Here is a 25,791-nt window from a genome sequence, read left to right on the forward strand (position 1 = left end):
GATATCCCTTCAGCAAAAGGTGGCTCAATTAGTGGCTGTGGCACTGCTCATTTTTAGTGCCCTGCGTGAAGGTGAAACTGGGGGGGGGGGGAGGCAGTTTGTGGGTAAACCCCTTTCTCACAAACACGTCCACATGGTGAGCATGGAAGTCTCACACTCGTCTGGGAGACCAGACAGAATCCCACAGAAATACATGAAGACGCTGGGGGTAAAAACAAATTGTTTTTTTATTACCATTATTTAAATACAAAATAAATCTTTTCACAATAAGGCCACTTGCTTGACGAGATGGCACAAAGTGTCCAGTTCGCTTCTTTTCACACCCATGTGTCCAGCGGAAGGTGGCAAGAATACCTTCTCAGAACTCATTGGCTTTCAGAACTCAGACTGGCGACGGAAGCCCAGCAGGTGAAATTACACGTAACCATGGAGATTTCCGCCCTCTCACTCGCTAGCACGGACCGAGGAGGGGGAACCTTCCCTGCTGCCACTGGCCTCCCTGCCCACGAATCCTCCAACCCCCAAAATGACAAAGTAACAATAAATCCAATCCAACATCCTCAACCTTGTTCGGCAGAAATGCCTAAATCGCACGCCATCAGCCAACCCCTTGCACCCTTGGTTGCCAGGTGGGGCCAGCAGTGCAATGCAGAACATGGCAACCAAGGGCTTAATACCCCTCTAAAAGTCCCGTCCCAAGTACTATCAGACACAGACGTTATTGTCCGTGTTTGGAATTGGGGGGGGGCATGTACACGACGGTTGCCACCCGGCCACACATTAATTTGGACCGCTTTAGTCAGCACTGTTCTGTTTCTTTGGAATGAAAGTCTTCGAACCCTGTACTGAACCTTCTGCATAACCCCTTCAATGCAAGAGAGGCCTGCAACGCATCAAGGCCCATATTTACTAAATGGTGCTATTCCATAAAACCCCTTTTGTGACCCATAGACGTGAGCTGGCTGTGTGGTGTGTTCTGGTGCTGGGTGGTGCCTTATGGGATAGCATTGTGTATTAAATAAGACTTTAAGTCTCGCTTTCCGATGTTAAAAAGACCCCAGCTAAACCGGTTCTTTTAATCCGGGGTGGCAACTGCAGTGGTTACGTGACCTGCGTGTTGCGAAAACGCGCTCTGGGTGTGTATGGTCGTCTCGCTCTGTATTCCCTGGAATTCCTCACAGGTTCCCGTGCACAGGTCAGAGAGGTACGTGTTGCACCCCTGTCTGCCCTTGTCCCACTGTGACAACAGCGCCACCTAACATTCTCTGAAACATTTTTATTAAGAAACCAAAAAAAAAACAAAGAAACTGCATGTCTAAAATAAAATGGTAAAAGCAGCAATTGATTTGTTAGACAGATCCAAGGTTCATTCTCTGTCCCTCTCTGCGGGGCTCCAGGACTAGCGCGCACACAGCATGACGAAAAGGACAAAGCTGGCGAATCTCAGGACACGGCGTTCTCCACGTAGTTAGCGGGATAAAGTCCGACTCTGCCTGAGAGGAGCCGCCCCGTGCACCAGCCCTGGTCATCTTCCTCGCCCATCATTACGAACTCCTCTCCTGGGGAGCAAACACAAGGAGATGCCATAGGAAAACAACGCGACACCACGGGAAAACACAACTCATTCCCATTCATATGACATGATCATAATAAGATAAACATTTCTCAGTTCCAAGGTGCCGTAAAGCAGCAAAAACATGTTTTTTTAAAATCAGTTCTGTAGTATTAGATAATACCCTCAGCATTTTATTTTTACTTCTAATACCATGTTTTTTTAACGCACTGGTCATTCTTTGGTTGCTACAGTAACCATTTAGAAAGTCACATCCTCTTCCTCTTTTGAAGCAGACTCTCACACACACACATACCTTTTCAACTATGCCCTTTGGCAACAAAGTATCACAAACATATCTGGTGCTGTGTTCCAAAAAGCAGACTGTCAATTACTCTCAAAGCTGTAACAATGTGTTACACTTCGTGAAATTCTGCAGCTGATATATTGTTACATATTACGGACTTGAGCACAAAGTTAGAAGGCCGCCATTTCGATAGGCACATAATCAGGATTTTTATAGATTTATAACAGGAGCACCAAAAGATTGCCAGCTTAGGTAAGAATGTACAATTATACACCTATGTCTATATACATATCTATACATTTATCTATCTATCTATCTATCTATATATATATATATATATATATATATGCAAATATAGCTGTATGCTCATCTGCATGTCTTAGGCAGGTCTGCAACCCCACCTTTCCCCCATTATCACCCAGCATACAGCACTTCCACTGCAGCAAGGGATTCTGGGAAATGACATGCAAATGAGCACACAGTGTCACTTTTTGCCTCAATAACCATTTTTAACATGGTTCCCTATAGGCTTAAGCTTGCTGCATGGTCACAGCTTTGAGCACAGCCAGGGTTAAGGTGCATACCCAGAAAACCCACCCACAGACAGCTGTTTCGACCTTGATGGGTCTCATCAGTGTGGGGTTGATTTTACTGGGAATGCAAGAGAGGCTTATGGGATAGGCTAAACCATAATACTGAGTTAAGTTATGGTGAGTAAAAAATATATATATATATATTTTATATATTTTAGTATTGCTTTAATAAGTGTATAATGGAAGGCGTTTTGGTCCCGGACCATCATCAGCTGTGGACCAAAACATTGGCCCGTTCTAAGCCAAATAAAGAATCTTAGAAATGAGGTGTGGGAATGGCCTCCGCGTACTAAAGGGCCTCAGACTAGATGTCAAGAAGTTCACACTTCTGTAATATATATTTTACAGCTTTGCAAAGCTAAACATGAGCGTTGGAATTTACACTGGAACAAGTGCGCACACCCGCTCAGCCTTCCAAGCTTCGGATCCGCAGCGTGCGCTGGAAGTGTGTGCTTTTATTTACCTCCTAGGTTAACATCTTAAAAAAAATGAAAAGATGGCTATATAACAGGATGTATCCAATAAAGTCATTTGTCTTCCGTTTCCCTGCTTTGATAAACTCCAGATATCCATGAAACGTTATGAACAGATTTGTTACAGTAGCTGGCACTGCCTGCAGGTGATCAGAGTCTGACGAGTGTCTGGATGTCTTCTTAGTAAGGAAATACCCTAGGGTTAGCCAACTCCAGTTCCCAGACCCCCCCCCAAACAGGTCTTCCGGTTATCCCTGCTTCAGCACAGGTGGCTCAATCAGTGACTCAGTCGAAGTCTGAGCCACTAATTGAGCCAACTGTGCTGAAGCTGGGATATCCTGCAAACCTGATCTGTTGGTGGCCCTTGAGAACTGGAGTCGGCCGCCCCTGGGATACACAGATCTCCGGCTCGGAAAGGGGTGCCTCTCACTTACCTTGTTGCTTGAGCGTATTAGCAAAGATATGAGCGTCCCATGACCGGAGCGGACAGGGCGGTTACTCTCACAGCGGCACACATGGTCCTAGAGCTCATTGCTCCAACATTCCCATCCAGAATCGCGGAGCATGGTTCCCCGGCTTAGGCCCTAGTTGAATAAGCTTCTCCAGCTCCTTAAATAAGGGCCTTAGAGACCTGTAGATGAGTGCTAAAGCCCGTCCTTAAACACGCTCCTGTATCAGCTGCTGGGTAGGGTAAGACCAATGGATGTCTTCTCGCGTCCGTTAGAGCCTGTGCTGTACGTAACACTGGCGGACAAAGCATGGTAACATACTGGATGCTCAGCGGCACATCCAGACCATCGCTCTGTGGGCCTGCGACCCGGGCTTGCGCCTCATTAGAATTAGTGTTGTGTTAATGGCGGGGGAGTGCAGGTAGCAGGGGGCGTGCGTGCACCATGCACAGCTGCCAGCCTGCGCGCGCTCTGCTCTATGCTGGGCTCATGCACTGGGCCAAGGGGAGGGAATGGGAGGGTGGGGAGAAGGGGTCGTGCCTGTGTGGGGGGGGGGAAGGGAGGGAGGTTAAGGGTAGGTTAGTGGTTTGTACCTGCCGTAAAGCTCAGCTCGTCAGTCTCCTGTCCCGTGTAATCATACAGAGCTCGCACACGCACGCCCTCTACCTGTGACACCTCCCGACCGTTACTGTCCAACGACTTTTTTGGACTCTCGTCTTCCGACCACTCAGATACGTTGTCCTTCCCAGCACTGCAGGAGGAAAAGGGTTAAAAAACAAAAACCATGAACTAAAGCGTGCACGGGCACGTGAACTCTGGATATATAAAAAGGTGACACCAACACAGATACTGTACAGGGACACATACCCAATGAGACAAACCGGTACATAGACGTACGTGGTGATAGAGACCCATGCACACATACCCAATGAGACAAACCGGTACATAGACATGGTGATAGAGACCCATGCACACATACCCAATGAGACAAACCGGTACATAGACGTACGGGTGACAGAGACCCATGCACAAACACAGACACAAGGGACACATACCCAATGAGATGGTGATAGACCCATGCACACACACAGATACAGGGACACATACCCAGACGTGGTGACAGAGACCCATGCACACACACAGATACAGGGACACATACCCAATGAGATAAACCGGTACATAGACATGGTGATAGAGACCCATGCACACACACAGACACAGGGACACATACCCAGACGTGGTGATAGAGACCCATGGACAAATAGACACAGGGACACATACCCAATGAGATAAACCGGTATATAGACGTGGTGATAGAGACCCATGCACACACAAAGACACAGGGACACATACCCAGACGTTTTGATAGAGACCCATGCACAAACACAGACTCAGGGACACATACCCAATGAGATAAACCGGTACATAGACGTGGTGATAGAGACCCATGCACACATACCCAATGAGATAAACCGGTACATAGACATGGTGATAGAGACCCATGCACAAACACAGACACAGGGACACATACCCAATGAGATAAACCGGTACATAGACATGGTGATAGAGACCCATGCACAAACACAGACACAGGGACACATACCCAATGAGATGGTGATAGAGACCCATGCACACACACAGAGACCTAGTAATACACAGACACACAAAGGCAATGATACACAGATACAGGGACACATACCCAAGGTTAGAAACCAATAAGCAGATACATAGTGACACATCGGGAATACGTATTTACAAATACACTTATTTACACAGGCATATAAACCCACACAGACACCCGGTTACACAGAGAGGTGGGTATATCAGAAATACTAATATATACTGTAGATACATGGACACATCCATACAACTATAGAATTTGAATGATGTGACAAACACCTATACACGGGCACAGGAATGTACTATAAAAACACCTATACACAACCATGCACACGGATATCGCCAACACGGATAGACAGACTTCCAGGGAAATCGAAGTCTCAGGATAATCCCAAATGTCCCCAAAACCTCATGAAAGAAGAGACACCCGGAGACGGAGAAATGGGGAGATTCGGAGGTCATTTCTCTCTGATCAGAGCAGATATAGGGGTACACATAGCTGTGATTACAACATAGGAGTAAGAACTCGGGGTCCAATCAAAGAGAAACGAGCTCGCCCTCTGTCTGCAAATCCACCACCGCTACGAGCTAAGGAGAAACCCAAACCGGGCGCCAGAAATAGCAGAGAGAGGGTGCACAGAGGGCAGGAAAGGCCCGTCGGTGCTGTGGGGGAGAGCTATACTGACTCTGAGCGTCGGTTGTCCGCCAGAGTGGCATAGAAATCATGGTCTTCATCGGTGTACGCAAACCTGCGGAGGGTCAAACAGGTCCTCAACCAACATCTGCAACTACGCATATACCCCCCTCTCCCTCCATACTGGCGGCCCCCTACCCACCTGCTCAGTGACCAGCATCAGCAGCGGAACCAAAACCGGGACCACCTCAAAAGAGGCAAAGAAATCTCCCACTAAGGGCACGAGGTGCTGTGTTCCCAAAATAATCCGCCTATATTCCTAGTGTTTGGGGGGTTTTTGGGTGGTTGGAAGAGCTTTTCCACATTTTATCACCAGGCGTAGGATTTTTTTGGAAGCAGGCACTGAATTACTGAGCCCTATTCATTTATATTTACAAATCTCACATTTACACTTTCTGCTGAAAGAAAACAGATTAATTTTAATTAGCAGAGATATATATATATATATATATATATATATATATATATATATATATATAATTTTTTTTTTTTTAATTTTAAGATTGTGTTTTCAAGGAGATCCCTGCTTCAGCACGGGTGTCTCGTTCAGTGGCTCAGTTATTGTGATTGAGCCAGCTGTGCTGAAGCCGGGATCTCCTTAAACCCTGGACTGTTGGGGTGGTGGGGGTGAGAAGGACTGGAGTTAGGAACCGCGGTTCTAGAACTATTACCACATTGGCCACTGATAGCAAATCTGCTTGAGGTCTACGCCACCCTGCAAAATCTACGAAAAATGGATCCCGTCGTGAAAGATACAGACGCACGTTACAGTTAATGGCCCTGAAAGACGATTCTAGAACAAGGAAATACTTCCCCATTTTTATAACGGCGGGTTATTGTTATTGTTATTTTTTTGCATTCTGTGATTTTTTAGAACCAAAAATGTGTTTTATGGGTCGGAAGCGGGCATATTTTGTATCCGATTGTAATTTGCGCTCTGCGACGGTACCCGGTGGAGGACCCTCTGAGGGGGGGGGGGGGGGTCTCGGCTGCGCGCTCACCCTCTGTTCAGCTGTTGGGTGGGCGTCCCAGTCGCCAGTCCGTCACGTGCGGGCAGGATGCTGGTGAGAGTCACTTCCTCCACGTTCTTACCGGTGCGCTCCTTCTTGCTGATCGCTCGGTGCGTCTCTGGGGACCATTCCTGTCATGGGGGGAGGGGTGGGGGGGGGGGACATCAGAAGTGCGCCTGCGCCCGCTTTGTGTGTCACCGCGGCCCGGGGCTAGTAATGATGCAGGGGTGACACACGGGAGATTCGATCTGATGTTTCAGTCCCCTTTCTGGGACATTGTTTGCAGTTCCCAATAGCGACTTATCCAGCCAGCGAATGAGCGCGTATAACCGAGAGCAGACCCCGGAGCTATTAATAAGGAGAAGTGCGGGGGGGGGGGGGGGGGGGGCAAAGAAGTGGTTTGTATCGGCAATGTGTCGGGAGAGGAGAGTGTAACACGGTGTATGAGAGCATTATGATGTTGTAGAGTTGACACAGTTTCTCCATATTGGGGGGATAGGGGAGAGCAGGGTTACTGTGCACAGGGGGGGGGAGCAGGGTTACTGTGCACAGGGGGGGATAGGGAGGAGCAGGGTTACTGTGCACAGGGGGGGAAGCAGAGTTACTGTGCACAGGGGGGGGGAAGCAGAGTTACTGTGCACAGGGGGGGAAGCAGAGTTACTGTGCACAGGGGGGAAGCAGAGTTACTGTGCACATGGGGGGGGAAGCAGAGTTACTGTGCACAGGGGGGGGGAAGCAGAGTTACTGTGCACAGGGGGGGGGGGGAAGCAGAGTTACTGTGCACAGGGGGGGGAAGCAGAGTTACTGTGCACAGGGGGGGAAGCAGAGTTACTGTGCACAGGGGGGGAAGCAGAGTTACTGTGCACAGGGGGGGAAGCAGAGTTACTGTGCACAGGGGGGGAAGCAGAGTTACTGTGCACAGGGGGGGAAGCAGAGTTACTGTGCACAGGGGGGGAAGCAGAGTTACTGTGCACAGGGGGGGGGAAGCAGAGTTACTGTGCACAGGGGGGGAAGCAGAGTTACTGTGCACAGGGGGGGAAGCAGAGTTACTGTGCACATGGGGGGGGGAAGCAGAGTTACTGTGCACAGGGGGGGGGAAGCAGAGTTACTGTGCACAGGGGGGGGGGAAGCAGAGTTACTGTGCACAGGGGGGGGGAGCAGTTACTGTGCACAGGGGGGGAAGCAGAGTTACTGTGCACAGGGGGGGAAGCAGAGTTACTGTGCACAGGGGGGGAAGCAGAGTTACTGTGCACAGGGGGGGAAGCAGAGTTACTGTGCACAGGGGGGGGGGGAAGCAGAGTTACTACACAGGGGGAGGGGGGAAGCAGGGTTACTGCACAGGGGGAGGGGGGAAGCAGGGTTACTGTGCACAGGGGGAGGGGGGAAGCAGGGCTACTGTGCACAGGGGGAGGGGGGAAGCAGGGCTACTGTGCACGGGGGGGTGCAGGGTTACTGCACAAGGGGGGTGGGAGAAGGGTTACTGCACGAGGGGGGGAGAAGGGTTACTGCACAAGTGGGGGGAGAAGGGTTACTGCACGAGGGGGGGAGAAGGGTTACTGCACGAGGGGGGGAGAAGGGTTACTGCACGAGGGGGGGAGAAGGGTTACTGCACGAGGGGGGGAGAAGGGTTACTGCACGAGGGGGGGAGAAGGGTTACTGCACGAGGGGGGAGAAGGGTTACTGCACGAGGGGGGGAGAAGGGTTACTGCACGAGGGGGGGAGAAGGGTTACTGCACGAGGGGGGGAGAAGGGTTACTGCACGAGGGGGGGAGAAGGGTTACTGCACGAGGGGGGGAGAAGGGTTACTGCACGAGGGGGGGAGAAGGGTTACTGCACGAGGGGGGGTGCAGAGTTACTGAATGGGGGTTGGGGAGCAGAGTTACTGCATGAGGGAAGCAGGGTTACTGCATAGGGGGAGGGGGGGATAGCTCAGCAGTAGCCCTCTCCTGATTTGTCTTTAATCTCTTCCTCTACCTCAAATTGGGGCCAGTCCATGGCCATCCCGGGCCCGTGCGTGTTCCGCCACCACTTCAGGTCCTGCTGGTCTTCCGCTGCCTGGATCCCATGGTGAAGATCTCTGTACAGAGCGTGGAAGCTGGGGAAGAGCACCCGCACATGAGAGGGGGAGGGAGAGGGGAGGGGAGAGACAGAACAGGAGGGAGAGGGAGAAAGAGAGAAAGAGAGAAAGAGAGAGAGAGAGAGAGAGAGAGAGAGAGAGAGAGAGAGAGAGAGAGAGAGAGAGAGAGAGAGAGAGAGAGAGAGAGAGAGAGAGAGAGAGAGAGAGAGAGAGAACGGGAGGGAGAGGGAGAAAGAGAGAGAGAGAGAGAGAGAGAGAGAGAGAGAGAGAGAGAGAGAGAGAGAGAGAGAGAGAGAGAGAGAGAGAGAGAGAGAGAGAGAGAGAGAGAATAGGGGAAGAGGGAGAGGGAGAAGGGGAAAGAGAGAGAGAACAGGAGGAGAGGGAGAGAGAGGGTAAGGGAAGAGGGAGAAGGGGAAAGAGAGAGAGACAGAACATGAGGGAGAGGGAGAAAGTGAGGGAGAAAGAGAGAGAGAAAATGGGAGGGAGGGAGGGTAGGGGGAGAGAGAGAGAGAGAATGGGAGGGAGAGGGAGAAAGAGAGAGAGAGAGGGTAGGGGGAGGAGAGGGTAGGAGGGAGGAGAGAGAGAGAGAACGAGAGGGGGGGGGAGGAAGGAAAGGGAGAGGAGAAGAGGTGAGCGGGAGGGGGGAGAGGGGTAGAGGGAGAGAGAGAATGGGGAGGGAGAGGGTAGGGGGGAGAGGGTAGGGGGGGGAGAGAAGAACGGGAGCGGGAGGGAGAGGGTAGAGGAGAGAGAGAGAATGGGAGGGAGAGGGTAGGGGGGGAGAGGGTAGGGGGGAGGGAGAGAGAGAACGGGAGGAGAGAGGGAGAAAGAGCGAGAGAGGGGGTAGTGGAAGAGAGAGAGAGAGCGGCACGTGACTGATGAGTGTTTACAGAAAGAGACAGCCAGGTGGAGTGCAATAAAAATAGAAAAGCCAATATCAGATCTCTCTGGTCTCTGGTTGGCTGAGAGAATCGGTCACGGCCGGATTCCCAGATCCAGGAGAGCGGCAATTGGCTGCCAGTACCTCTCCTTGCTGGAGAGGTCCAGGTGCTTGTGCAGATCCAGCAGAACCTCCTTGAGAAGAAGCACAGGCGCTTCTGCTCGGCCTCCTGGACAGCTCTCAAACACCTGCTCCATGTCCTCCATGTAACGCGGGTTATAAGCGGTTCAGCTCCTCCAGCGTCTTCTCATACAGCGCCTTCCCCTGCGCAGGGAGCGGGGGGGGAGGGGGTCACTCGGTGTAATGCATTAACCCATTCCCTCCCACAGGGGCCTGCCGCCAGGACATGGCCGTGGGAAGGGTACAAGGCTGCACACAGGACCGCTACTTTCTATCTCTGTCCCATAAAGAACGCAAAAGAAAAGGGCGCGATACTGCGCCTCGCTTCAGTAGAGAATAGTATGGGTGAAATAGGAAAACCCCGAAGGGTGAGGCACAGCATCGCGGCCTTTTCTTTTTGCGTGGCGCGGGGGTTAATGGCGGGTCCCTGGCCTCTAACCTCCGCGGCCTCCTGGTTGCACTTCTCCACGCGCTCCTGCAGCTTGCGCAGCTGTTCCTGCGACACGGTGGCGTCCGCCTTGGAGTGGTTCTCGCGGGTCTCCGCTGCTCTCTCGTTCTTGCGGGCCGCGTGGTATCGCTTCTTTGTCATCTCCACCTGTTGGGGGGGGAGGGGGGAGAAGAGAAGCATCAAAATAAACTCATCCTCTCCCCCCCAAGAGAGCAGAGCGGTGTAACCGCACTCCCACACAACTCCTCCCCACTCTTACGCCATGAAATCACTTCCCTCTTCTGGTCAGTGAGCTTCACGTGGTCCCTGTAGTATTGCCCGACGCGTTTCACCAAACTAGACTTCCTCAAGGGGCACAGCACTATAGTACAAGGGGCGCAGCACTATAGTACAAGGGGCGCAGCACTATAGTACAAGGGGCAGAGCACTATAGTACAAGGGGCACAGCACTATAGTACAAGGGGCGCAGCACTATAGTACAAGGGGCGCAGCACTATAGTACAAGGGGCGCAGCACTATAGTACAAGGGGCGGAGCACTATAGTACAAGGGGCGCAGCACTATAGTACAAGGGCGCAGCACTATAGTACAAGGGGCAGAGCACTATAGTACAAGGGGCACAGCACTATAGTACAAGGGGCGCAGCACTATAGTACAAGGGGCGGAGCACTATAGTACAAGGGGCGCAGCACTATAGTACAAGGGGCGCAGCACTATAGTACAAGGGGCGCAGCACTATAGTACAAGGGGCAGAGCACTATAGTACAAGGGGCAGAGCACTATAGTACAAGGGGGCACAGCACTATAGTACAAGGGGCGCAGCACTATAGTACAAGGGGCGGAGCACTATAGTACAAGGGGCGCAGCACTATAGTACAAGGGGCACAGCACTATAGTACAAGGGGCGCAGCACTATAGTACAAGGGGCAGAGCACTATAGTACAAGGGGCGCAGCACTATAGTACAAGGGGCGGAGCACTATAGTACAAGGGGCGGAGCACTATAGTACAAGGGGCGCAGCACTATAGTACAAGGGGCACAGCACTATAGTACAAGGGGGCACAGCACTATAGTACAAGGGGCACAGCACTATAGTACAAGGGGCACAGCACTATAGTACAAGGGGCACAGCACTATAGTACAAGGGGCACAGCACTATAGTACAAGGGGCAGAGCACTATAGTACAAGGGGCAGAGCACTATAGTACAAGGGGCAGAGCACTATAGTACAAGGGGCGGAGCACTATAGTACAAGGGGCGGAGCACTATAGTACAAGGGGCGCAGCACTATAGTACAAGGGGCGCAGCACTATAGTACAAGGGGCGCAGCACTATAGTACAAGGGGCGCAGCACTATAGTACAAGGGGCGGAGCACTATAGTACAAGGGGCGCAGCACTATAGTACAAGGGGCGCAGCACTATAGTACAAGGGGCGCAGCACTATAGTACAAGGGGCAGAGCACTATAGTACAAGGGGCGCAGCACTATAGTACAAGGGGCGCAGCACTATAGTACAAGGGGCGCAGCACTATAGTACAAGGGGCGCAGCACTATAGTACAAGGGGCGCAGCACTATAGTACAAGGGGCGCAGCACTATAGTACAAGGGGCATGAGGAAGTCTAGTTTGACGAAACGCGTAGGGCAACACTACAGGGACCAAGTGAAGCTCACTGACCAGAAGTACAGTGGAGGATCACCGAGGACATTTGAACCCCTATATGGAGTGACTCTCTGTGTATGGCCACCACGAGGGTTTGCTACAAGAAGCGTTTCTCCTGGACTGTACCATGCACCATTTGACCCAGAGGGTCCCACTGGCCACGTTTGCTGACTTGCCTGTACGTGGTTTTTTTGCCTTTTATTACTATTCTTGATAAAGTTTTCTACGTTATTCCTGTGTCCGCGGCTTCGTTGTTGTTCCTGTACTATTTATGGAAGCGCGTTACACTATTTATGGAAGCGCGTTACACTATTTATAGAAGCGCGTTACACTATTTATAGAAGCGCGTTACACTATTTATAGAACCGCGTTACACTATTTATAGAAGCGCGTTACACTATTTATAGAAGCGCGTTACACTATTTATGGAAGCGCGTTACACTATCTATGGAAGCGCGTTACACATATTTATGGAAGCGCGTTACACTATCTATAGAAGCGCGTTACACTATTTATAGAACCGCGTTACACTATTTATGGAACCGCGCTACACTATCTATAGAAGCGCGTTACACTATTTATGGAAGCGCGTTACACTATTTATGGAAGCGCGTTACACTATTTATAGAACCGCGTTACACTATCTATAGAAGCGCGTTACACTATTTATGGAAGCGCGTTACACTATCTATGGAAGCGCGTTACACTATTTATGGAAGCGCGTTACACTATCTATAGAAGCGCGTTACACTATTTATAGAACCGTGTTACACTATTTATGGAAGCGCGTTACACTATTTATGGAAGCGCGTTACACTATTTATGGAAGCGCGTTACACTATTTATAGAACCGCGTTACACTATTTATAGAACCGCGTTACACTATTTATGGAAGCGCGTTACACTATTTATAGAAGCGCGTTACACTATCTATAGAAGCGCGTTAGACTATCTATAGAAGCGCGTTACACTATATATAGAAGCGCGTTACACTATCTATAGAACCGCGTTACACTATCTATAGAAGCGCGTTACACTATTTATAGAAGCGCGTTACACTATTTATAGAACCGCGTTACACTATCTATAGAAGCGCGTTACACTATTTATAGAAGCGCGTTACACTATCTATAGAAGCGCGTTACACTATCTATAGAAGCGCAAAAGAAGTTATATCAGTGGCGCTCAACACTGTAATGATCAAAGCAATTCTAATAGATATTATAAAATATATATTATAAAATATACAACCAGAGCCACGGAAATCGCCCGTCCGTGGCTCTGGTTGTATATTTTATAATATATATTTTATAATATCTATTAGAATTGCTTTGATCATTACAGTGTTGAGCGCCACTGATATAACTTCTTTTCCACTTCTATAGCCTGACTAGGGGTCAGGGTTATATCACCGGCTGCCAGCTCACTGTGGGATATAGCGCTACCTATTTGTTTTTTCATCTATAGAAGCGCATTACACTATCTCTAGAAGCGCGTTACACTATTTATAGAAGCGCGTTACACTATTTTTTGTTTCTTTGTTATATTTTCACGTGGATGAGCGCGCGCGTCGGACTCTTTTGCCGTTACTCCTATAGTGGATTTGGATCGAATCTCCCCCATTACAGGGCAGTACGTTTATTTACGTAACATTTAAGATTTATTGTACGCTTTATTGATACACAGCATTTTGCGCTCGATCTCCTGTTCCTATCTAGCCCAGTTTTTAGGAATGGCGCAGCATGACGGAGGAGGATTCAGTTTACTAAATAGGAGACACAACCTCCCCCCACGTGTCTGATTTCTGCGCCCCAACAGCGCCCCCTATTCCTTTGAGGAATGGATACCAGCCTGGTGCTGCCCGGTGTGGCAGTATAATCTGATGAAAGGTCCATATGGGACCCGACACGTGGTTATTCCACTGTTCTTGGCTGTCACATTAAATGGGGAACTTCATTATAAACGTGTGAGCTCTACTGTGCATCTCTGTCCTAGAGGAGACCTGCACTGTGTATCTCTGTCCTAGAGGAGACCTGCACTGTGTATCTCTGTCCCAGAGGAGACCTGCTCTGTGTATCTCTGTCCTAGAGGAGACCTGCACTTTGTATCTCTGTCCCAGAGGAGACCTGCACTGTGTATCTCTGTCCTAGAGGAGACCTGCACTTTGTATCTCTGTCCTAGAGGAGACCTGCTCCTTGTATCTCTGTCCTAGAGGAGACCTGCACCGTGTATCTCTGTCCTAGAGGAGACCTGCACTCTGTATCTCTGTCCTAGAGGAGACCTGCACTTTGTATCTCTGTCCCAGAGGAGACCTGCACTTTGTATCTCTGTCCCTGAGGAGACCTGCACTGTGTATCTCTGTCCTAGAGGAGACCTGCACTTTGTATCTCTGTCCTAGAGGAGACCTGCTCCTTGTATCTCTGTCCTAGAGGAGACCTGCACCGTGTATCTCTGTCCTAGAGGAGACCTGCACTCTGTATCTCTGTCCTAGAGGAGACCTGCACTTTGTATCTCTGTCCCAGAGGAGACCTGCACTTTGTATCTCTGTCCCTGAGGAGACCTGCACTGTGTATCTCTGTCCTAGAGGAGACCGGCCCTGTGTATCTCTGTCCCTGCGGAGACCTGCACTGTGTATCTCTGTCCTAGAGGAGACCCGCACTGTGTATCTCTGTCCCAGAGGAGACCCGCACTGTGTATCTCTGTCCCAGAGGTTACCTGCACTGTGTATCTCTGTCCCAGAGGAGACCTGCACTGTGTATCTCTGTCCCAGAGGAGACCTGCACCGTGTATCTCTGTCCTAGAGGAGACCTGCACTGTGTATCTCTGTCCCAGAGGAGACCTGCACTGTGCATCTCTGTCCTAGAGGAGACCTGCACTTTGTATCTCTGTCCTAGAGGAGACCTGCACTTTGTATCTCTGTCCTAGTCGAGACCTGCACTGTGTATCTGTCCCAGAGGAGACCTGCACTGTGTATCTCTGTCCCAGAGGAGACCTGCACTGTGTATCTCTGTCCTAGAGGAGACCTGCACTGTGTATCTCTGTGCCAGAGGAGACCTGCACTCTGTATATCTGTCCCAGAGGAGACCTGCTCTGTGTATCTCTGTCCCAGAGGAGACCTGCACTGTGTATCTCTGTCCTAGAGGAGACCTGCCCTGTGTATCTCTGTCCCAGAGGAGACCTGCACTGTGTATCTCTGTCCTAGAGGAGACCTGCACTTTGTATCTCTGTCCTAGAGGAGACCTGCACCGTGTATCTCTGTCCTAGAGGAGACCTGCCCTGTGTATCTCTGTCCCAGAGGAGACCTGCACTCTGTATCTCTGTCCTAGAGGAGACCTGCACTGTGTATCTCTGTCCCAGAGGAGACCTGCACTGTGTATCTCTGTCCTAGAGGAGACTTGCACTGTGTATCTCTGTTCTAGAGGAGACCTGCACTGTGTATCTCTGTCCCAGAGGAGACCTGCACTGTGTATCTCTGTCCTAGAGGAGACTTGCACTGTGTATCTCTGTCCTAGAGGAGACCTGCACTGTGTATCTCTGTCCCAGAGGATACCTGCACTGTGTATCTCTGTCCCAGAGGAGACTTACACTGTGTATCTTTGTATCTCTGTCCCAGAGGAGACCTGCCCTGTGTATCTCTGTCCTAGAGGTTACCTGTACTGTGTATCTCTGTCCTAGAGGTTACCTGCACTGTGTATCTCTGTCCTAGAGGAGACCTGCACTGTGTATCTCTGTCCCAGAGGAGACCTGCACTGTGTATCTCTGTCCCAGAGGAGACCTGCACTGTGTATCTCTGTCCCAGAGGAGACCTGCACTGTGTATCTCTGTCCCAGAGGAGACCTGCACTGTGTATCTCTGTCCCAGAGGAGACCTGCACTGTGTATCTCTGTCCCAGAGGAGACCTGCACTGTGTATCTCTGTCCCAGAGGAGACCTGCACTGTGTATCTCTGTCCTAGAGGAGACCTGCACTGTGTATCTCTGTCCTAGAGGTTACCTGCACTCTGTATCTCTGTCCTATAAAAATTAGGTCTATTTGGAGATCCAAGACACCGTCCTACATTTTTTTTGTCCCCTCGCCAAATATCATGGGGCTGAAGCCGTCCTGGCAGGGGACGGGTAAGAGTGGGTCAGAATAAACCCGTACGCTGCCCGAGGGGCCGGTGATAGTCCGACGTACCAAAAAAATGTAGATTGTAAGCTCTTTGGGGGAAAGAGAACGTACAGCGCTGCAAATCCAGTCAGCGCTATATGGGATATAAATTAGAATTTCGTATTTGGACTGTGGCTGCATTGCTTGGGGCTGGAAAGCAGTGAGACTGAAGGGGTTTATTAATGAAACTGCGATAGTGCCGGTCGGGGTACTGATGCCCACTGACGTCAGCGAGTTTCCATGCGACAGATTGGCGCTATTGCAGCTGAATAAATATCCTCGATATGTCTCCGCTTCCCCCCTTCTGTCTCTAACACTTACATCTTTCAGCTTCTTCACCCAAGGTTTTTGGGCCTTGCTGAACCCCTCCTCTGCGTCGCGGGTCTCTCGCAGGCCACCAATCATCGGCTTGTGATACGCCTCCTTCTGCCAGTCCCGCGTCTTCCCGCTGTCCTGGTCCCACAGCTGATTGCGCAGTTCCATGTGGATCTCACTCAGAGTGTCTGCGGCGGTGAGGAACGCGTGCCAGGCCTTCTCCAGGGTACCGTACTGCGGCCCTGAGGGACACACACACACAGGGTGTCACACCGCGGCCCTGAGGGACACACACACACAGGGTGTCACACCGCGGCCCTGAGGGACACACACACACAGGGTGTCACACCGCGGCCCTGAGACACACACACAGGGTGTCACACCGCGGCCCTGAGACACACACACAGGGTGTCACACCGCGGCCCTGAGACACACACACAGGGTGTCACACCGCGGCCCTGAGACACACACACACACACACACACACAGAGTGTCACACTGCGGCCCTGAGAGGGACACACACACAGGGTGTCACACCGCGGCCCTGAGACACACACACAGGGTGTCACACCGCGGCCCTGAGACACACACACACACACACAGAGTGTCACACTGCGGCCCTGAGAGGGACACACACACAGGGTGTCACACCGCGGCCCTGAGAGGGACACACACACAGGGTGTCACACCGCGGCCCTGAGACACACACACAGGGTGTCACACCGCGGCCCTGAGACACACACACACACACACACAGAGTGTCACACTGCGGCCCTGAGGGACACACACACACAGGGTGTCACACCGCGGCCCTGAGACACACACACAGGGTGTCACACCGCGGCCCTGAGACACACACACACACAGAGTGTCACACTGCGGCCCTGAGAGGGACACACACACAGGGTGTCACACCGCGGCCCTGAGACACACACACAGGGTGTCACACCGCGGCCCTGAGACACACACACAGGGTGTCACACCGCGGCCCTGAGACACACACACACACAGAGTGTCACACTGCGGCCCTGAGAGGGACACACACACAGGGTGTCACACCGCGGCCCTGAGAGGGACACACACACAGGGTGTCACACTGTGGCCCTGAGACACACACACAGGGTGTCACACCGCGGCCCTGAGACACACACACACAGGGTGTCACACTGCGGCCCTGAGAGGGACACACACACACAGGGTGTCACACCGTGGCCCTCAGACACACACACAGGGTGTCACACTGCGGCCCTGAGGGACACATACACACGGGGGGTCACACCGCGGCCCTCAGACACACACACAGGGTGTCACACTGTGGCCCGGAGAGACACACACACAGTGTGTCACACTGAGGCCCTGAGAAACACACACAGGGTGTCACACTGCGGCCCAGAGAGGGGGGGGGGGAGACACACAGTGTCACACGGCAGCTCTGAGAGACACACACAGGGTCACACTGCAGCTCTGAGAGATACACACAGTGTGTCACACTGCGGCCCTGACACACACACACAAACAGGGTGACACACTGCGGCCTTGAGAGAGACACACACAGGGTGCCACAGTGCGGCCCTGAGAGGGACACACACACACAGGGTGTCTCACTGCAGCCCTGGGACACACACACCGGGTGTCACACTGCAGCCCTGGGGGACACACACAGGGTGTCACACTGCAGCCCTGGGACACACACACAGGGTGTCACACTGCGGCCCTGACACACACACAAACAGGGTGACACACTGCGGCCTTGAGAGAGACACACACACAGGGTGTCACACTGCAGCCCTGAGACACACACACAGGGTGCCACACTGCGGCCCTGAGAGGGACACACACACACAGGGTGTCTCACTGCAGCCCTGGGACACACACACAGGGTGTCTCACTGCAGCCCTGAGTGGGACACACACACACAGTGTGACACTGCAGCCCTGGGACACACACACAGGGTGTCACACTGCAGCCCAGGAACACACACACAGGGTGTCTCACTGCAGCCCTGAGAGGGACACACACACACAGGGTGTCACACTGCAGCCCTGGGACACACACACAGGGTGTCACACTGCAGCCCTGAGAGGGACACACACACACAGGGTGTCACACTGCAGCCCTGAGAGGGACACACACACACACAGGGTGTCACACTGCAGCCCTGTGAGATCGCCCTGCACATGACAGCAGGTTCATGCGAGATCGTGCTGATACTTTTCCACACAAGAGGTTGGTGTGATCCAGGACGATGTTATCCTGTTGGTGGTGATTATATCACAGACTGCTTGAATTTCTAATACTTTTGTAAGTGTCCTTAATCCCCTTGTCCTTCTTTTAACATTAAATGTACTTTTTTACACTACTGGACGTGCGCTCTCTGTTCTCTTGTTTTTAATACAGATAAATGTAAGGTTATGCATTTGGGATGCAAGAATAAAAAGGCGACTTACAAATTAAATGGAGATATATTGGGGGAATCCTTGATGGAGGAGGATTTAGGAGTGCTTGTAGACAGCAGGCTTAGCAATAGTGCCCAAAGTCATGCAGTAGCTGCAAAGGCAAACAAGATCTTATCTTGCATCAAACGGGCAATGGATGGAAGGGAAGTAAACATAATTATGCCCCTTTACAAAGCATTAGTAAGACCACACCTTGAGTATGGAGTACAATTTTGGGCACCAATCCTTAGAAAATACATTATGGAACTAGAGAGAGTGCAGAGAAGAGCCACCAAATAAATAAAGGGGATGGACAATCTTCATCACGAGAGATATCAGGTAATAATCATAAACCCACTGACAAGTATTTAGTTGCTATGGAGACATTTAAAAAGGTAAAAAAAATATTTAAAAAAACTACGTATACTCGTCTAATCTGTCTAATAATGTACACCCCCTGCAAGTCACATATACAAAATGCCTCTGCCAAGCAGTCACATTGATCAGAGAAGGGACTGAACATTTTTGGTCCATATTTATTAAGCGGTGCTACTCAGTAAACACCTTCCAGTGCCAGAAGACACCGTACAGGTTGTAAGGTTTCTTACAGAGCTGGAAGGTGTCTTATGGCATAGCACTGCTTAGCAAACATGGGCCTTAACATTTCCATGGTGAACAAATGCTTCATCATTTACCATCCTGATGTAAACTGCCAGCAACTCGGATAGATAGGGTGGATAGATAGATAGATAGGATAGGATAGGATAGATAGATAGATAGATAGATAGATAGATAGATAGATAGATAGATAGATAGATAGATAGATAGATAGATAGATAGATAGATAGATAGATAGATAGAGTGGATAGATAGATAGATAGGGTGGATAGATAGATAGATAGATAGATAGATAGATAGATAGATAGATAGATAGATAGATAGATAGATAGATAGATAGATAGATAGGGTGGATAAATAGGACAGATAAGATAGATAAGATAGATAGATAGATAAGAGAGAACCGAGAGATAGATAAGATAGATAGATAAGCTAGTTAAGAGAGATAAGATAGATAGCTAAGATAGATAAGATAGCTAAGATAGATAGATAAGAGAGATCAGATAGATAGATAAGATAGATAGATAAGATAGATAGGATCAGATGGATAGATAGGATCAGATGGATAGATAGGATCAGATGGATAGATAGGATCAGATGGATAGATAGGATCAGATGGATAGATAGGATCAGATGGATAGGATAGGATCAGATGGATAGGATAGGATCAGATGGATAGGATAGGATCAGATAGGTAGGATAGGATCAGATAGGTAGATAGCTAGAATCAGATAGGATAGGATCAGATAGGATAGATAGATATAGATAGGATCAGATAGGTAGGATAGGATCAGATAGGTAGGATAGGATCAGATAGGATAGATAGGATAGATAGGTAGGATAGGATCAGATAGGTAGATAGATAGGATAGGATCAGATAGGATAGATAGATAGAATCAGATAGGATAGGATCAGATAGGATAGATAAATAGGATAGGATCAGATAGGTAGGATAGGTACCCCCCTCCCCCTTGATTATAAAGTAATGTTGATGCCATCATTAATGAAACAGTTAACATGTCGCTGGTCAGCAAAAATCCGTGTGAAGAAAAGGAGCATCTGTCTTATTAGACGAGTTACACGGAGGTTATTTTTGTATTTTTCTCTTTGGAGCACTACGTGTGACAGCCATCCCCCCCACACACTGCAGTTACCCAGCACTCACTGCGTGTGACAGCCATTCCCCACACTGCAGTTACCCAGCACTCACTACGTGTGACAGCAATCCCCCCCCCCCCACACTGCAGTTACCCAGCACTCACTACGTGTGACAGCAATCCCCCCCCCCCCACACTGCAGTTACCCAGCACTCACTACGTGTGACAGCAATCCCCCCCCCCCACACTGCAGTTACCCAGCACTCACTACGTGTGACAGCAATCCCCCCCACACTGCAGTTACCCAGCACTCACTACGTGTGACAGCAATCCCCCCCCACACTGCAGTTACCCAGCACTCACTACGTGTGACAGCCATTCCCCACACTGCAGTTACCCAGCACTCACTACGTGTGACAGCCATTCCCCACACTGCAGTTACCCAGCACTCACTGCGTGTGACAGCCATTCCCCACACTGCAGTTACCCAGCACTCACTACGCGTGACAGCCATTCCCCACACTGCAGTTACCCAGCACTCACTGCGTGTGACAGCCATTCCCCACACTGCAGTTACCCAGCACTCACTACATGTGACAGCCATTCCCCACACTGCAGTTACCCAGCCCTCACTGCGTGTGACAGCCATTCCCCCCACACTGCAATTACCCAGCAATCACTACGTGTGACAGCAATCCCCCCCACACTGCAGTTACCCAGCAATCACTGCGTGTGACAGCAATCCCCCCCCACACTGCAGTTACCCAGCAATCACTGTGTGTGACAGCCATTCCCCACACACTGCAGTTACCCAGCACTCACTACGCGTGACAGCCATTCCCCACACTGCAGTTACCCAGCACTCACTACGTGTGACAGTTATTCCCCACACTGCAGTTACCCAGCACTCACTACGTGTGACAGCCATTCCCCACACTGCAGTTACCCAGCACTCACTACATGTGACAGCCATTCCCCACACTGCAGTTACCCAGCACTCAGTACGTGTGACAGCCATTCCCACACTGCAGTTACCCAGCACTCACTGCGTGTGACAGTCATTCTCCACACTGCAGTTACCCAGCACTCAGTACGTGTGACAGCCATTCCCACACTGCAGTTACCCAGCACTCACTACGTGTGACAGCCATTCCCCACACTGCAGTTACCCAGCACTCACTACGCGTGACAGCCATTCCCCACACTGCAGTTACCCAGCACTCACTGCGTGTGACAGCCATTCCCCACACTGCAGTTACCCAGCACTCACTACGCGTGACAGCCATTCCCCCTCACACTGCAGTTACCCAGCACTCACTACGCGTGACAGCCATTCCCCACACTGCAGTTACCCAGCACTCACTGCGTGTGACAGCCATTCCCCACACTGCAGTTACCCAGCACTCACTACGTGTGACAGCCATTCCCCACACTGCAGTTACCCAGGACTCACTACGTGTGACAGCCATTCCCCACACTGCAGTTACCCAGCACTCACTACGTGTGACAGTTATTCCCCACACTGCAGTTACCCAGCACTCACTACGTGTGACAGCCATTCCCCCCCACACTGCAGTTACCCAGCACTCACTACGTGTGACAGCCATTCCCCCCACACTGCAATTACCCAGCAATCACTACGTGTGACAGCCATTCCCACACACTGCAGTTACCCAGCACTCACTGCTTGTGACAGTTATTCCCCACACTGCAGTTACCCAGCACTCACTACATGTGACAGCAATCCTCCCCCACACTGCAGTTACCCAGCACTCACTACGCGTGACAGCCATTCCCCACACTGCAGTTACCCAGCACTCACTACGTGTGACAGCAATCCCCCCCCACACTGCAGTTACCCAGCACTCACTACGCGTGACAGCCATTCCCCACACTGCAGTTACCCAGCACTCACTACGTGTGACAGCTATTCCCCACACTGCAGTTACCCAGCACTCACTACGTGTGACAGCCATTCCCCACACTGCAGTTACCCAGCACTCACTACGTGTGACAGTTATTCCCCACACTGCAGTTACCCAGCACTCACTACGTGTGACAGCAATCCCCCCCCACACTGCAGTTACCCAGCATTCACTACGCGTGACAGACATTCCCCACACTGCAGTTACCCAGCACTCACTACGTGTGACAGCAATCCCCACCCACACTGCAGTTGCCCAGCACTCACTACGTGTGACAGCCATTCCCCACACTGCAGTTACCCAGCAATCACTACGTGTGACAGTTATTCCCCACACTGCAGTTACCCAGCACTCACTACGTGTGACAGCAATCCCCCCCCACACTGCAGTTACCCAGCATTCACTACGCGTGACAGACATTCCCCACACTGCAGTTACCCAGCACTCACTACGTGTGACAGCAATCCCCACCCACACTGCAGTTGCCCAGCACTCACTACGCGTGACAGCCATTCCCCACACTGCAGTTACCCAGCACTCACTACGTGTGACAGTTATTCCCCACACTGCAATTACCCAGCACTCACTACGTGTGACAGCCATTCCCCACACTGCAGTTACCCAGCACTCACTACGTGTGACAGTTATTCCCCACACTGCAGTTACCCAGCACTCACTACGTGTGACAGCCATTCCCCACACTGCAGTTACCCAGCACTCACTACGTGTGACAGTTATTCCCCACACTGCAGTTACCCAGCACTCACTACGTGTGACAGCCATTCCCCCCCACACTGCAGTTACCCAGCACTCACTACATGTGACAGCCATTCCCCACACTGCAGTTACCCAGCACTCACTACGTGTGACAGCCATTCCCCCCCACACTGCAGTTACCCAGCACTCACTACGTGTGACAGCAATCCCCCCCCACACTGCAGTTACCCAGCACTCACTACGCGTGACAGCCATTCCCCACACTGCAGTTACCCAGCACTCACTACGTGTGACAGTTATTCCCCACACTGCAGTTACCCAGCACTCACTACGTGTGACAGCCATTCCCCACACTGCAGTTACCCAGCACTCACTACGTGTGACAGTCATTCTCCACACTGCAGTTACCCAGCACTCAGTACGTGTGACAGCCAATCCCCACACTGCAGTTACCCAGCACTCACTACATGTGACAGCCATTCCCCACACTGCAGTTACCCAGCACTCACTACGTGTGACAGCCATTCCCCCCCACACTGCAGTTACCCAGCACTCACTACGTGTGACAGCCATTCCCCCCCACACTGCAGTTACCCAGCACTCACTACGTGTGACAGCCATTCTCCACACTGCAGTTACCCAGCACTCACTACGTGTGACAGCCATTCCCCCCCACACTGCAGTTACCCAGCAATCACTGTGTGTGACAGCCATTCCCCACACTGCAGTTACCCAGCACTCACTACGTGTGACAGCCACTCCCCACACTGCAGTTACCCAGCACTCACTACGTGTGACAGCCATTCCCCCCACACTGCAGTTACCCAGCACTCACTGCGTGTGACAGCCATTCCCCACACTGCAGTTACCCAGCACTCACTACGTGTGACAGCCATTCTCCACACTGCAGTTACCCAGCACTCACTACGTGTGACAGCCATTCCCCACACTGCAGTTACCCAGCACTCACTACGTGTGACAGTCATTCCCCACACTGCAGTTACCCAGCACTCACTACGTGTGACAGTCATTCCCCACACTGCAGTTACCCAGCACTCACTACGTGTGACAGTCATTCCCCACACTGCAGTTACCCAGCACTCACTACGTGTGACAGCCATTCCCCCCCACACTGCAGTTACCCAGCACTCACTACATGTGACAGCCATTCCCCCACACTGCAGTTACCCAGCACTCACTACATGTGACAGCCATTCCCCACACTGCAGTTACCCAGCACTCACTACGTGTGACAGCCATTCCCCCCCACACTGCAGTTACCCAGCACTCACTACGTGTGACAGCCATTCCCCCCCACACTGCAGTTACCCAGCACTCACTACGTGTGACAGCCATTCCCCACACTGCAGTTACCCAGCACTCACTACGTGTGACAGCCATTCCCCCCCACACTGCAGTTACCCAGCACTCACTACGTGTGACAGCCATTCCCCCCCACACTGCAGTTACCCAGCACTCACTACATGTGACAGCCATTCCCCACACTGCAGTTACCCAGCACTCACTACGTGTGACAGCCATTCCCCACACTGCAGTTACCCAGCACTCACTACGTGTGACAGCCATTCCCCACACACTGCAGTTACCCAGCAATCACTACATGTGACAGCCATTCCCCACACTGCAGTTACCCAGCACTCACTACATGTGACAGCCATTCCCCACACTGCAGTTACCCAACACTCACTACGTGTGACAGCCATTCCCCACACTGCAGTTACCCAGCACTCACTACGTGTGAGAGCCATTCCCCCCCACACTGCAGTTACTCAGCACTCACTACGTGTGACAGCCATTCCCCCCCACACTGCAGTTACCCAGCACTCACTACATGTGACAGCCATTCCCCCCCACACTGCAGTTACCCAGCACTCACTACATGTGACAGCCATTCTCCACACTGCAGTTACCCAGCACTCACTACGTGTGACAGCCATTCCCCCCCACACTGCAGTTACCCAGCACTCACTACATGTGACAGCCATTCCCCCCCACACTGCAGTTACCCAGCACTCACTACGTGTGACAGCCATTCTCCACACTGCAGTTACCCAGCACTCACTACGTGTGACAGCCATTCCCCCCCACACTGCAGTTACCCAGCACTCACTACATGTGACAGCCATTCCCCCCCACACTGCAGTTACCCAGCACTCACTACGTGTGACAGCCATTCCCCCCCACACTGCAGTTACCCAGCACTCACTACGTGTGACAGCCATTCCCCCCCACACTGCAGTTACCCAGCACTCACTACGTGTGACAGCCATTCTCCACACTGCAGTTACCCAGCACTCACTACGTGTGACAGCCATTCCCACACTGCAGTTACCCAGCACTCAGTACGTGTGACAGTCATTCCCCCACACTGCAGTTACCCAGCACTCACTACCTGTGACAGCCATTCCCCCCCACACTGCAGTTACCCAGCACTCACTACCTGTGACAGCCATTCCCCACACTGCAGTTACCCAGCACTCACTACGTGTGACAGCCATTCCCCCCCACACTGCAGTTACCCAGCACTCACTACGTGTGACAGCCATTCTCCCCCACACTGCAGTTACCAAGCAC

General features: G+C 51.4%; 1 protein-coding gene across 1 annotated transcript in view; it reads right to left on the bottom strand.

The window, feature by feature from the left end:
- Nucleotides 1–209: 209 nt before the first annotated feature.
- Nucleotides 210–25,791, bottom strand: part of PACSIN3 (protein kinase C and casein kinase substrate in neurons 3) — a 28,468-nt gene continuing 2,886 nt past the window's right edge. The window contains 9 exon segments of the mRNA XM_075581675.1: nt 210–1,559; nt 3,968–4,125; nt 5,681–5,743; nt 6,690–6,829; nt 8,673–8,793; nt 9,797–9,933; nt 9,935–9,976; nt 10,272–10,427; nt 16,411–16,646. Coding sequence (XP_075437790.1) covers nt 1,444–1,559; nt 3,968–4,125; nt 5,681–5,743; nt 6,690–6,829; nt 8,673–8,793; nt 9,797–9,933; nt 9,935–9,976; nt 10,272–10,427; nt 16,411–16,646 — 1,169 coding nt within the window. The 3' untranslated portion in view covers nt 210–1,443.

This window comes from Ascaphus truei, unplaced genomic scaffold (assembly GCF_040206685.1).
Source record: "Ascaphus truei isolate aAscTru1 unplaced genomic scaffold, aAscTru1.hap1 HAP1_SCAFFOLD_1474, whole genome shotgun sequence".
Lineage (NCBI taxonomy): Eukaryota > Metazoa > Chordata > Amphibia > Anura > Ascaphidae > Ascaphus > Ascaphus truei.